Raw genomic sequence first — 14,147 nt, forward strand, 5'->3', positions numbered from 1 at the left:
CCCCCCCCCAGCCACAACATCCCTCATCTCTCTCCCCCCCAGGTGGAAAATTTTCCCTGGTGCCAAAAAGGCTGGGGACCACTGATTTACAGGACCTTAGACTGCTGCAGAGAATGGGGAGAGACACTGGAGCAGTCCCAGAATAAGGCAGCTCGGAGCATCTGGTGAGTATAATTTTGTTTTCTAACCTAGACACAAATGAGCACTTAACCCTTGCAGTGCAGGTGTAGACCCAATGCAAAGGGTTTATAAATTTTAAAGAGTGCAAAGAAAATCTAATTTCCTATACTCGAGCACACGGACTGGTTTTGCACAGTCGTGCTGATGGAAGAGTAGTTACTGTATTGAACACACTATATAAATACATGTTTATTGACCTGCAAATGCTCGGGCCTCATCAGTCGGCACTGCTCTGAGGTGGCGCAAGTCACTCTTGTTCCCCACCAGCATGATGACTATGTTGTTGTCTGCATGGTCCCTCAATTCTTTCAACCACCTTTCCACATTTTCATAGGTAAGATGCTTGGCAATATCATACACCAGCAGAGCACCTACAGCTCCTCGATAGTACCTGTAGGAAGAAGATATGCTAAATCAGCTCATATAAAAAAGCTCAGAATGAGTGAATCTAATGATTGCTTATGAAACGAGAGGAAGGCCTGTGGATAATTTGGCATTAAACACAGCAAGTAAAAGGATTTATTGCAAAGCATGCACAATACCCCATGTTCTTCCCACCCTTTCAGTCCCACATCAGCATGACTTACGCAGAGGTGATTGCGCGGTATCTTTCCTGTCCAGCTGTGTCCCAAATCTGAGCTTTGATTGTTTTACCGTCCACCTGGATGCTCCTTGTAGCAAACTCCACACCGATGGTGCTTTTACTCTCTAGATTAAACTCGTTACGGGTAAAGCGAGAAAGGAGGTTACTTTTCCCAACTCCAGAATCACCGATCAGCACCACTGCAGGGAAAAAGAATAAAAATAAAATGGTTAAGGTTTAGATTTTGTTTAGTAAGTTACATTAAAAGACGCACACGTTTATGTTGGTGGCAATGCAACTATTACAATATAAGCAAACCTCGATTATTACGCTCGAAATTTTAAAATTGATATGGTCACTGCTATACATGGACTTTACAATAACATCAGATTACTACACATAAAAATACACATACACATACATACATACACATAAAAATAACTAAAGAAATATGGCACTTCATGAGATTGACCGGGTTAAAGGTCATCAGAGGGGCTCTGGCCTGTGACATTTGTGACTAGTGATGAAAACGGCTTATGAATACTATTTCAGTGGAAGGCAACTCACCCATTTAAAGATTTGGTCTCTCGTGAGAGGCAGCTGACATTCCTTTTGCTACAACCAGACCACAAATGTTATGACTCTCCAATGAATTAAAGAGACTCTGTTGCTAGAATGAAAGTGGCAATAAACCTCTTCCCTTCACAGATGTTACACTTAAAGGATCATCAAATCCTAGCATGTTTTTTGCCTAGATCTACTGCTAACAAGCAGTAAATATTTGCAAAAACATTTAAAAAAACATTTAAAAAAAAAAAAAAAAGACCAAATAGGTTTAAAAACCTACCTGCGTCTCTGCTACGCGCTCCCGTCCGAAGATTCTCGGGCGGACACAGGCCACCAAGGATCATTGGGCGGGTGCGAGCGCAGTACAGATCTTCGGCCGGGAGAAGAGCAGAGACACAGGGTAAGCTAATGCAGACAGGGTGCACCCGCACAGACTCCGTGGGACAGGAAGAGGCAGGAGTCAGTGCTGGATCAGAGACCGGCACCAGCGCTAGAAGGACTCTGGAAAACTACTGGAAAGAAGATCGGATCAAGAGGCATCATTTAAGGTAAGTCCTTAAAGCAGCATTGGGGAGGGAGAATTTTTTTGACTTCACATCACTTTTACCTCTCCTGCTGCCCACACCGCCAAACACGAAGAGTTGCCGAGATCTCTCCAAAGTGACGGTTCTTGGAGTGTTGATCCCATGGTCTCCAGCTGCCAGTTCCTCACTATTATAAAAGATGGGCCTCCTTGACTCTTCCAACTATTGGATTGCTGTGATCAGCTGCTGACTCCTCCAGCCTCCCTGTACCTCTCCTATGCTGCCCCCGTCGTTGCCAGACCAATGTCCTCAACCTGGGCTCAGCATTCCTACATCACACCTTGCCACTGCTGTACACCAGGGGGGGCCACCATCTGGCGCCAACTCACGTGCAGGAGGATGGTTGCCTTCCCTGAGTGATGGAAGGGAACCTTGGCCAAGAATCGGATGGGGGTCCGATAGGGAAGCCCTGCATGAGGTAATCCTGGAGTAGGTCCCAACGCATAGCAGGGTAGGCTCAGCCCTAAGGCAAACCAACATGAGCCCTGAAAACAACAAACATTACGATGTCCCTGTGTAGCCGGCGGAAACAAAAAAAAAAAAACTGACTTGGGATGGAAGGAGGAGTCTATTTAATGTGGTTGATGTGTTTTCTGTTGCAGGCAGGCGGAGCCTATATCTCGATGGCTATCCTGGAAGATGACTGGGGAAAAATCTAAGGCCAGCCACCATGCCGTCCCTTCTGTCGTTATCCTTGCCGGTGTGTGCATGCAATTTGCTCCCCTCCGTGTCCTACACCACCGTCACCCGTGTGCTCTCTAAACCCTACTGCTTCCCCCTACCTGCCTGTAACAGTAGACACAGAGCATTGTGGGGGGGGAAAAAAACACTTTTTTTCCCCAAATAACAAAAATAAACTGAAAATAACACCCCCACAAACTATATACACACACACACACACACACACACACACACACACACACACACACATAGTGGTAATGCACATTTTCTATGTTGATGCATAACATGCACGCTTATGTGTTTTAATCTTCTTTTACTAAATTAAATTTATTCAAATAATTGCGGATCGGGTGTTACCACAACACATAGCTGTGAAGCCAGCCTCCAGTATTTTAGCGCAAGCCAATTTGCCATTTTGTGTATCTGCGATCGTCACAGCTTTGCAAAAAAACAATTAAAAATGTTTTTGTTATTAATGCAACACAATGTTATCTTCTAGCTATAGTAGAAATGTGATAAGTGATGTTATTGTGTGCTAATAATGATTTTAGTATATTTATTGAAAATTTACACATCACAAGAACTGCAAAAATCAGCAACACCATATTTTTTATTTGATCAGTCCTATGCTTTCAGACAATGTAAAAGACCCAAACCATACAAAGCTCTGGAAGTGAAATTTTATAAAAACGTGAAAAATTGCAAAAAACATGGTCTGGCCACCATAGGTTAAAAGTGGAGCGCAGGGCCTGACAGTGAAAGGGTTAAAGATGTTGTAATAAAAACCAAAAAGGCCAATCAAGAAATATCACAAGGATCCTCACCAAGCACTTATGGCATCACTCCATATACAGGGGGTAGGAAACCTACAATAAAACACCCATCAAAGGGACCCTTTGATTACGTATAGAAAAAGGTTATAAAAAACCATTACATGTAAAAAAGTCTTAGCTGGTTCCTGGCCCGTCACACCCTGCTCTGATCGCTAGAAATAGTCCCCCGAAGTCCAATAGGAAACCACATCCAGGAGTATTGCTCTCCTGGGTTCCCCGCAGCTTTTCCTGGTTCCCCTTTCTGATCTCAAGTTACGGCCAGAGAAAGTGGTGACATGGAGGTCAGAGGAAGAAAACCAGAGAGGAACCCCAGAAGCCAGCCATGTCTGCGCGGAACCCCAGAAGCCAGCACTGCCAGAAGTTCTAGTGCCCTGAGCGATGCTCGGCAGTGCAGACACCAGGATTTCCTCCCTTCTTTCACATGTAACATCAGATTTAACAATATTTTTTACAACAGGGTTGCATTAAATAATTTGCTACCGGTATTATCAGGGATAATAGGTGGAGCAGAGGAAACAAAGAGCTCCTTTTCTCTTTTAAAAAGCAATGCTAGTTAAAGAAATAAAAGCCCTTATGACATTCAAATGACCACAGAGGTTTAACAAAATCCAGCGTGTTATTGAAGAACAAAAAGTAGAATGGGCCGAGCATAGAGACCCGACTCCTAGAACCGTGATTAAAAGGAGAACTATGGGGTCAGTGTTTTTTCCCATAGTTCTCCTTAGGGTAACGGGAGGACACAAACTAGCGTCCTCCCGTCACCCTAAGCTCAGTATACCGCGAGCTACAGCTTGCGGTATACTGAGACGCCGGAGCGGATCCCGACATCGAGATCCGCCCAGCTGCGTGAGCGACAGCTGGCTCTGCCTATCTAGAGGCAGAGCCAGCTGTACCCACCCCCTCCCCCCTCCGTTCCGCCAGTCAGCGCTGGCAGATCGGAGCGGGGAGAGGGGAATCCAGTCCCTCCCCCTGTCACGGCAGAGAGCCATGACAGGATCGAGAGGTGAGCGAACCCGGTATGTGTTCGCTCACCTCCCGATCTACTGAGCCGACCTGTGGCAGTCACATTGTCACAGGTCGGCTAGAACTATGAGGTGAGTGGAAATCACTCATCTCATAGTTCTCCTTTAACCTTTACTCAACAAAACATCTGCAGTTTACAATAATCCTCATACACCCAGGTACACCAGTCTGACAGGTCTACCTACCCTACAGACAGTTCCTGATCATTTACAGGGGTGACATCTGACAGAAGCCAGCCACAGCCAAGCTGAATGGACAATTTATTTCAAAGGGAATGAGTAAGAAAAGGTTGTGCAAGCTCATTCAACTGTATTTAACCCTTTCATAACCACCTGCCTATGCATATAAAATGTATATTAAAAGGGCATTATGCATCAACACTTTCCTACTAACCACTGGAGTTATTTCACCAAAGCCAACAAACAGGTTGAAGCTTCAAAGTCACACTAAAAACTCAGCAGGTACATTTTAAAAATGCATTTAGGTATTATAACTATTAACAAAAATGTATCTTATTTGTGTATCACTCGGCTGTAGATCCTCAAATCATCTCTGTATGGGTGCTGACACTGTCCTTCCTTCTGGGGGGTGGCTACTTTTGTTCCCCATGGACAAAAGTAGCCCACCTCCAGAAGGAAGGACAATGTCAGCACCAATTCAGAGATGATTTGATGATACACAAAGAAGATACATTTGTGTTAATAGGGCACTCGAATGTATTTTTAAGGTTTGACTCCTGAGTTTAATGAAGATTCCAGTCTAAAGCTGGCCACACACCAGTAGAATTACAAAACAAAATCATTTTGGAATGTTCATTTGATTTTCTAATAGTCAGTGGGGTCAAATCACCAATCCTTCTCAACTGAACTGGTTAAAAAAATAGTCCAAAAAGGAGCAAGATTCAGAAATTGATTGTTAAACATTCGTCAGGTCTCTGATGGCAGTGTTGAATGTTCCAATGGGCAGGCCATGAAGTTACAAGAGTAAAAAAGTAAAAGGGAGAACCCTCTTCACAAGGATGATGATGCTCATTCACTGAGCAATGAGTAGTCTGGAGGCAGGAATGTGACACAAGACAATGCATGCTTTTGAAGCAGAAGTGAACCGATGTATGCTTGGTGGGATTTTCTCATTATGTGTGAACATGCTCGGCATACTGCCCCAATTACCTTACATGTGTCCTTCTCCAGCACTGCAATGCATTTCTTGGTCCCCAATGCTACCATCACTGCTGCTACCACTTCCAGGTTCCCCCGACATCCTCTTTGGCCACTGATAATGTACTCTTGCGCATGCACACAGAAGTTACATCCTCCTGGCGTAAGGCTCATTCACAGCCTTTTAGAGAAGCCGTGCATGAGCAAAGTGTGTACACTGCACTGCGGATGCACCATACAGTATACACAGGAAGAAAAGATGCTAGGGGGGAGAGGAAGACGTTTTTTTGCATAAGAGACCTTGAGTATCTCTTCTCCCAAAAATCCCGACCGGCCAGCAATTTTTTTAACTTTATTTAAATTGTGAAAGCAACCACACAGGTACGTATTTAGGCGGTATAATCAGAAGAGAATCGGGTGAACAGGATTCCAGAAAAATCCGTCAAGTAAAGCAGTTCCTCTTATGGATTTTGAATGGGCATTTTATGACTTGTAATTCTGCTTTAAAACAACTCTTGTCAGCCATTTAAAACTCATGCTCCTACCTAAAAGCAGATACTGCAAGATGCCGGTTACACCTATTTAGCCAAACGTCTCTTCTGATTGGTTTTTTTTGTTACTAATGGCCTGATTTCTTGGCCAAGCACAGCAGTCTTACCTTTGCACACGTAGCTGGTAGGTACAGAAAAGCTTCTAGTAACAGAGTGCAATTAGCTCAATCAGCTTCTGAGAGACGCAGAGAAGAGATTTCTTCCTACGGCTGCATTCACAACTCTGGGCCAAAGGTTTAGTTCACTTTGTGCACATAAATATGTCATCATTCATTCCTAAGGAAGGTGCAATCTGAAGGGAATTAAACCACAGATACCTTATGGGAGGAGTGGACAAATGGATATACAATTCAGGAGCCAGCAGGATTTTTTTTAGGAGCCAAATCCATTGACAGCAACCAGGGAAAACCTCAAAAGTTATGTACCGCTGTAAATTTTAAGGAGCATTGGTGATCTAGGATTTGTCCAGCCTTGCCTTATGGCACCCTATAGTCTAATTGTACAATCATCCTAAGATGAGGGCTGGACAAATCCCAGGACCCAGGTAGCCAGCGCTCCTTATAAATTTCACCTGGCGCCTAACTTCTGAGGTTTTCTCTAGTTGTGAATGAAACTGGCTCCTAAAAAAAACCTGTGGGCTAACGAATTGGACAAACTGACACCTGGATACCATATTACTGTGCCCACCCCCCTTTCTATTTACCAAAATGATATACTTTAAGCACCAACTTCTAGAGAAACTTTACCCATATCTTCAAAACAACAACAAAGACACCTTTAGACATGCTTAGTAATAACAATCTACAAACACATACCCTGTTTCCCCGAAAATAAGACCTACCCCGAAAGACCTAGCACTATTTTTCAAGATTCCTGTAATATAAGACCTACCCCGAAAATAAGACCTAGTTTGGTGGTAGCATGTGAGGGGTAACTTGCAGGAGAGATGGTATCAGCCTGCAGGGACATACTGTATTAAGGGGATGACAGGGGACTCCCTCCGACCAGCTCAGTGACAGGGAGCACTCCAGTACCATACTTCACCAACTGCTGTCCCCCTGAAGGCACTGCTTAATGTAATGGTACTGTAATGTGTACCGGTAAATGTTACCGTACTTTACCGCGCTGTCCACTGTCTGATGTCCCCTCTGCTGCACCGCTGTTACCACTGTCCCTGGTGTCAAAGGAAGCCGGCGCTGTAGAAAGCAAGGCTGCGGTGGCGGAGGGAGCAGAGCCGCATTAGCCGATACTTCCTCTATAGCACCAGTTACTGTGCTAGGCGGAGTGATACCAGATAACTTTGGATTGTTGTACATTTTGTTAAAAAAAGATATCAGCTGAAAATAAGACCTAGTGTGGTTTTTGGGGGCAAAAAAAAAAAAAATATAAGAGTCTTATTTTTGGGGAAACACGGGTACTTCTAGATAATTGCCGACTTTGTATTCCTTGCATACCTTATTTCTCTTTTATTCTAGTGGCCATTTTAACTAAGGGCAGATTACTAGATCTCCCTTTACTTCCTGGAACTCTGGCACATGTGACCATGCACATCATCTCAGGGGAGAAAAATGCCTTTCCCCGAGATCTGATGACATTACAGATGAGATTTCCCAGCTAAGCTCTGCTGATGTAACCTTCCCAGGATGCATTGCTTGGGCACATTACATGATTTGTGCCAAAGTGGACCAGGAAGTGTAAAAAAAAAAGAAATTGTAAGTAAAATAACAATGGTTTGTTTAGCCAATGAATGTAAGATGATTTCATATTAGCATGCAGAGCTTGAGTGATTTTTAGTCAAAGGGGGTAAAAGTCCACTTTAACCTAATCAGACGGGCCCATATATTACATAATTGTCGGGAGATGTAAAAGGAGAGTACAATCACATTGCAATGCGTTATGGTCCGCTGTAGGCAGGATATACATTTCTTTTTTTCTCCCAGTTACTGGATCACTTTAAGACCAAAAGACTTCCGATCAGAAAGTCTACAAATAGACGATAAGCAGCTCTGCATATTTGAGGTCATCAGCATAGATTTGGTGTGGAATTTTCATTCCATTGTCCCTCCCCAATGAGTGAGCACCGAACTACAACGGATATAGGTGAGAGGGCTCAGCAGTATAGAGTGCAGCAATATTCTACTTCTTCTGTACGGAGGATAGATTAAAGGTCGGAGACACGCAGCTACAATATGAACTGTCCGGGAATAAGAATGAGCAGACATCAGAAGCTCAGGCAGGCTGGGACAAGCAGGTGGAGAAATTCTAGAGGGCCGGCTATGTGAACTCACACGCTATGTCCTTGGGGGCAAAACGCCTCATATTGCCCATTTTCTCTGCAACATGCAGTAAAATAAGTTATCCGGCCAAGAGCAAGACATTCCAGTCACACATGGGAGGAAGTGATGTTTGGAGAGAGCTGTACGCGTACACTGACTAGTGAGGTGTGCCGAGATCTCTAGACATGTAGGTTTGTAAAGTTAGCCCTCATTCCATTGACATCACGACATTCCAAGTTTTAAAGAGGAAATCCTTTATTGTGAACGCCGGTGCACCTTTCTTTCTAGAACAATCTTTGTACTTGCTGTAGGTCACCAGGTCTCTCCGTCGGGTGCCAAGAAGTGTGACGCAATGCCCTGCACCATCAGAGACTTTGGTGATTGCACAGGGCGTGTTGGGTGAATCACTGAAGTCACAATGAGATGACACCCACACGTGGAAAAGCTGCAGGGCGGCTACTGCGAGCCATGGGCTCTCCCTAAAGTAGACTACATGCAAATGCAATCACATTAACCCCTACGGCTCAGCAAACCATGAAATGTGTCACAGGTTGGTAACCAGGACAACATTTTTCATGTCTGCACTGCTGGGCGGATCATGTCCCGACAAGCATAGCAATGTGACATGTAACCATGATCACTACTCGCCAATGGCAAACACAGGAAGGAAATACAGTACGTGTCATCATGACAAGGTCCAAGCCTTCTCATTGCTCACTGGCAGAGTATGAACCCTTCCCAATGTTGGGAATACACGGACAGAATTCTAACAGTGAACGTGGTTTTCTTTCAGCAACCTCCATTTGTTCCAAAAGCAAACAAACATTTTGGATGACAATGGTCACGCGTCTGATGGCGTTATGGAATGTTCTGATGAGATTTTTTTTCATATGAACGTCTGCACAAAATTCTAAGCGTATCTAACCAACTGACCCTAACCAGCTGCCTACTCAGTTCCTTACTACTCTTTTTAAAGGTCTTTTTCACACGGTGTACATTCCCAGTACAGAGAGGTTTTTTGTGTCCCCAGAACTGCAGGAAGAAGTATGTGGGCAGCTCATTGAAGTCTATGGAGACACAGGAGCTGTGCGTCCTCGCACGCTGCTTTCCGCTGCTCCAATTTTTGACAGCCGCACACAATGTACGGACCTGCATCCATCATGTCTATGTGTGGCAGCCAAAACCCGAAACTTCGGGAAGCAACGCAAGGTTCACACGATTTTCCGGACCAGATCTGTGGAGCCCGGAAAACACGAGGGTGTCGGGCAGGGGGTGGCGGTCTGTTTATCGGATCGTAGAAGCGGTTTGGCGGCAGCTGTGCCGCCAGAAACGCTTCTATTGTAAAGCCGGCCGCACAAACCTGAACAGAGTCCTGGCGGTCGGGAAGGGGTTAAAGTAGTATTAAACTCTCAAACTTTTTTTCCAATAATGAATCCAAATCAGACAAAAATACATTGCCCAACAAAGCATTGCTTTGCATTTTTGCCCAAACCCTTATAGTCATCATGTTACTGAACAGATGCTTCCATGTCTAGAAGCTCAGCTTCCCTGAGTTTCCTGTCCACTACAAGATCACAAAAGACAACGCAGACCCCAGCAACTGTTCATCTACTAAGCTTAGAGAAGGGAGGAGAGAGGGCGGGGGAGAGTAGCTTGATTTGCTGTGTTCTTGGGGAGACACACAGATCACGAACACACAAGGGTGACTGCATAGCACTCTACTTGAGAAAATAAATCACCCTAAAACAGGATATCAGGACCAGTGATCAGGGGACCAGCTGATTCTGAAAGAAATTAAAACTTTTAAACATCCAGGAGCAGCATCCATTGTAAGTGGTGTCATCAGCATTTGAAATAGTAAAGTCAGAAGGATTTTGAGCTATCCCTTTAATGTACAGAAAATCAAATAACGTAAAATAAAAAGAGACTACAGTGGTACCTCGGCTCACAAACTTAATTCGTTCCAGGATTCTGGTCGTCAACAGAATTGGTCACGAACCAAATCAAACCGTGATCTCGACTAGAAGAAGGTGCGACCATTTGTCAGAGCAGGGAAGATCGCTGCAATTGTGTTCGTCACCCAATGCAAAGTTCGCAAACGGAAACAAAATTTTGCTGAACTTCCTGTTCGCGAACAGAAGCGTTTGTGAACCGAGGTACCACTGTATACTGAATAGAATCATAGCAAATGAAGACAGAGTCCTACCATATCAGCCAGGCATGGTTCCGATATGCAGCTCTGGAATGGTATAAAAGCCAGTAAAAAACAAGAAAAAAAACCTTTCCAAAAATAAATAAAGCAGGTTTTCGGTGCCCATGGATTGACATCCATACACGGTTGTGTGCGCGTATCGGGGTATACCCACATGAAGCTAAGTTAAGCCATTGACTTCTACGGGAGGCTGAACGCAGCACCTGCAGCTCCCTGGGAAAGGGAAATACAATGGTATGACGGTCAATCAAAAAGTAATGCCCCCATGTCTGTAATTTGAGATCTGTTAGAGTGACTGTTCATGTTATAGAAGTGTCCTTACCCCACTTACGTTTGCTCTTCTTTTTCAGATTGAGTGAATGGAACCATGGATCTGCCGCTAAAACAACGAGCTGTGATCGGGTTGCGCACCTAAGGAAATACGAAATCGGCTAAAGAATGTTTATGGGGGCGCTGTAGTGGAATTTCGGTTTCTCCTTCACCCAACTCCGCACATTCCTGACTACAGAGTCCCCAAAAACATTCTTCATGCCGATTACAAATTTCCTTAGGTGCGCAACCCTCCTTCGCCAGAAATTCAATTACAGCTCGTAGTTTTAGCTGCAGATCCATGGTTCCGATCACTCAATCTGAAAAAGAAAAGCACATGTTAGTGGGGTAAGGACCCCTCTATGACATGAACATTCACAGTCCCTCTAACAGATCTCAAATTACAGACATGGAGGCATTACTTTTGATTGACCCTCGTATTTACATTGTACGGGTTCAGCTGTCCATGGGCATGAAGCCTAAAACCTCAATTTAGGGCAAATTAGGTTTTCTTCAAGTTACGCAAAGACTGCACTAAAGCTGGCTATACCTGTATAGATTTTCTCACATCAGTCCACGGGTTTAATGAGAGAAATCACTCGATGCCCAAATCCATGCTAAACAGAGCAGATGTAGCCCCGGGATGGTCTACAATCTCATGTTTAGCTCTATAACCAGTACTGAGATTGTAGTCCATCCTGGGAGTGATCTTGGAGAGGTGGCAAACTCTACAGCACACAGAGGGACCATGGGGAGCAACAATAGCCCCCCTCCAGAAGGAAGGACAGTGTCAGCACCAATTCAGAGATGATTGGAGGATCTACAGCCGAGTGATACACAAATAAGATACATATTTGTTAAAGGAGAACTATGGGGTCAGGGCTTTTCCCCATAGTTCTCCTTAGGGTAACGGGAGGACACAAACTAGCGTCCTCCCGTTACCCTAAGCTCACTATACCGCGAGCTACAGCTCGCGGTATACTGAGACGCCGGAGCGGATCCCGACATCGATGTCGAGATCCGTCCAGCTGCGTGACAGCTGGCTCTGCCTATCTAGAGGCAGAGCCAGCTGTACTCGCCCACACTCACCTCATACTTCTCCTTTAATAGTTAAGGTCCTGGAATGTATTCTTAAGATTTACCTCCCGAGTCTAATGTCACTTTAATTACAGCGTGCCAAAAACAACACAAAATCTGCTCAAAAAAAACTGTGCAAAATGTCTTGTGGAGGACCCAATCTTAGCCCAAAGCTGGAGCAATCCCAGGAGCCAGGTAGCCAATCCAGTTGACTTCAAACATTTGAAGTTTTCTCTAGTTGTTGTCAATGGAGCTAACTTCTAAATAAAAGTCCTGATGGCTCCTGAACTCCATATTACTTTGTCCACCTTTGGCTTAGCCCTGGTTCACACCTAGGCGGCACCGTTTTTGCGCACGTTAGCAGCATGCGGTTATTTGCGTGCTGTGCATATTTGTATGCGCGTTTTAACACACGTACATGAAGACGCACACTTTGATTGTCAGCTCATAAATCATTGATGCTTATGTTGCGCATTTTTTGGCATTTCCAATGAAGTCTATGGGGAGGAAAAGCGATTTGAACTGCCCAAAGAAGCTCTTGTATCTTTTCAAGCGTCTGGCGTTTTCATGCTTGGCGTTTTCTTGCTCAGGTGTGAACCAGGGCCATTGAAAGTCATGGGATTTCTTATGTTGGGCAGTTGAAAGCGCTTTTCGAACTGCTCAAAAACGCCTAGGTGTGAACCAGGGCTTAGGCAAACCTCCCCTAGACAACAGGCTCGGATCTCACCTTTGCTCGGCTGCCACGAGGATGGCAACTATTTGCAAAAAAACAAAACATGAATGGAACCAGGACAAAGAATGAATATTTTAAAGTAGGGATGTCCCGATACCGATGCTAGCATCGTTTTCGGGCCCGATACAGGGCATTTTGACAAGTACTTGCCTAGCGCCGAAGCTTGTGCTATGGTTTTTTTTTTTTTTTCCCTTACCTCGCCGAGCGTCCCGTCACTGCTGCTCCGGTGGGCGGAGCTCCAGGTGGGGTCCTAATTTAGGTGGCTGGAGACTGCCAGATGAAGTCAGCGCTGGTCCGGCGAAAGGAGCTCCAGGTGGGATTCTAATTTAGCTGGCCGGCACCTCTGAGCCAGCTAAATTAGAACCCCACCTGTAGCTCCTCCCACCGGACCAGCGCTGACTCGTCGCTGCTCTCTCCAGCACAGTGAGTGAGGGCAAAGGGGGGGACGGGACAGGACAATATTATGCTGCAGAGTATTATTGTAAATGTATTCTCTGCACTGTATTAGATGTATTAGCAGTACATACTCTATATGTACTACATATAGAGTATATACTGCTAATACAGTGCAGACAATACATAATAACATGAATGGATTAAATGATCTGTATGTAGCCCTGTACTATGGATCATTTAACCCATTCATGTTAGAGGATAATTGTAAATGTATTGTTGCAGGCACTCTATATGTACATGTACTATATACTACATATAGAGTGCACTGCAACAATAGATTTACAATTATCCCCTGCTAACATGAATGGGTTAAATGATCTATAGTACATGATATGTAGCCCTGTACTACGGATCATTTAACCCATTCATGTTAGCCGTGCAGAATTGTATATCTATTGCAGTGTGGTCTATATGCACTGTACATATACAGCACAAATGTCCCGTACATTGCAGCAATAGATTTACAATGATCCCCTGCTAACATGAATGGGTTAAATGATCCATAGTAGAACTACATGTTATGTACTATTATGTACTATGGATCATTTAACCTATGCATGTTAGCAGGGGATCATTGTAATTCTATTACTGCAGTGTACTGGACATGTGTACTGTATATGTACTGCGGATCATGATTTAACCCATTCATGTTAGCAGGGCAGAATTGCGAGCACCTCCCACAAGCTGAGCACCGAGATGCGATGCAGCGATCCTGCCCAGCGCCGACTACAAGAGGCACCACGTGAGGCAACAGAGATCGGAGTGAAACTGAGTGACGGAAGCTGGGACGGGGCTGGCTGTAAATCTATTGCTATAGTGTACTGGACGTGTGTAATGTATATGTAGTGCATATATACAGCACATACCTCCACTACACTCCAGCAATAGAGTTACAATTCTCCGCTGCTAACATGAATAGGTTAAA

At 44.5% G+C, this 14,147-nt stretch overlaps 1 protein-coding gene across 1 annotated transcript in view; it reads right to left on the bottom strand.

Moving 5' to 3' along the window:
• RAB11A (RAB11A, member RAS oncogene family) overlaps positions 1-14,147 on the bottom strand; it is a 28,920-nt gene that overhangs the window by 8,320 nt on the left and 6,453 nt on the right. Inside the window, exons 2-3 of the mRNA XM_018552843.1 lie at positions 768-963; positions 378-571 (exon numbers count right to left, since the gene is read on the bottom strand). Coding sequence (XP_018408345.1) covers positions 378-571; positions 768-963 — 390 coding nt within the window. The remainder of the gene's footprint in view (positions 1-377; positions 572-767; positions 964-14,147) is intronic.

The sequence above is a fragment of the Nanorana parkeri genome, unplaced genomic scaffold (genome assembly GCF_000935625.1).
Source record: "Nanorana parkeri isolate BGI_ZX_2015 unplaced genomic scaffold, ASM93562v1 scaffold98, whole genome shotgun sequence".
NCBI lineage: Eukaryota > Metazoa > Chordata > Amphibia > Anura > Dicroglossidae > Nanorana > Nanorana parkeri.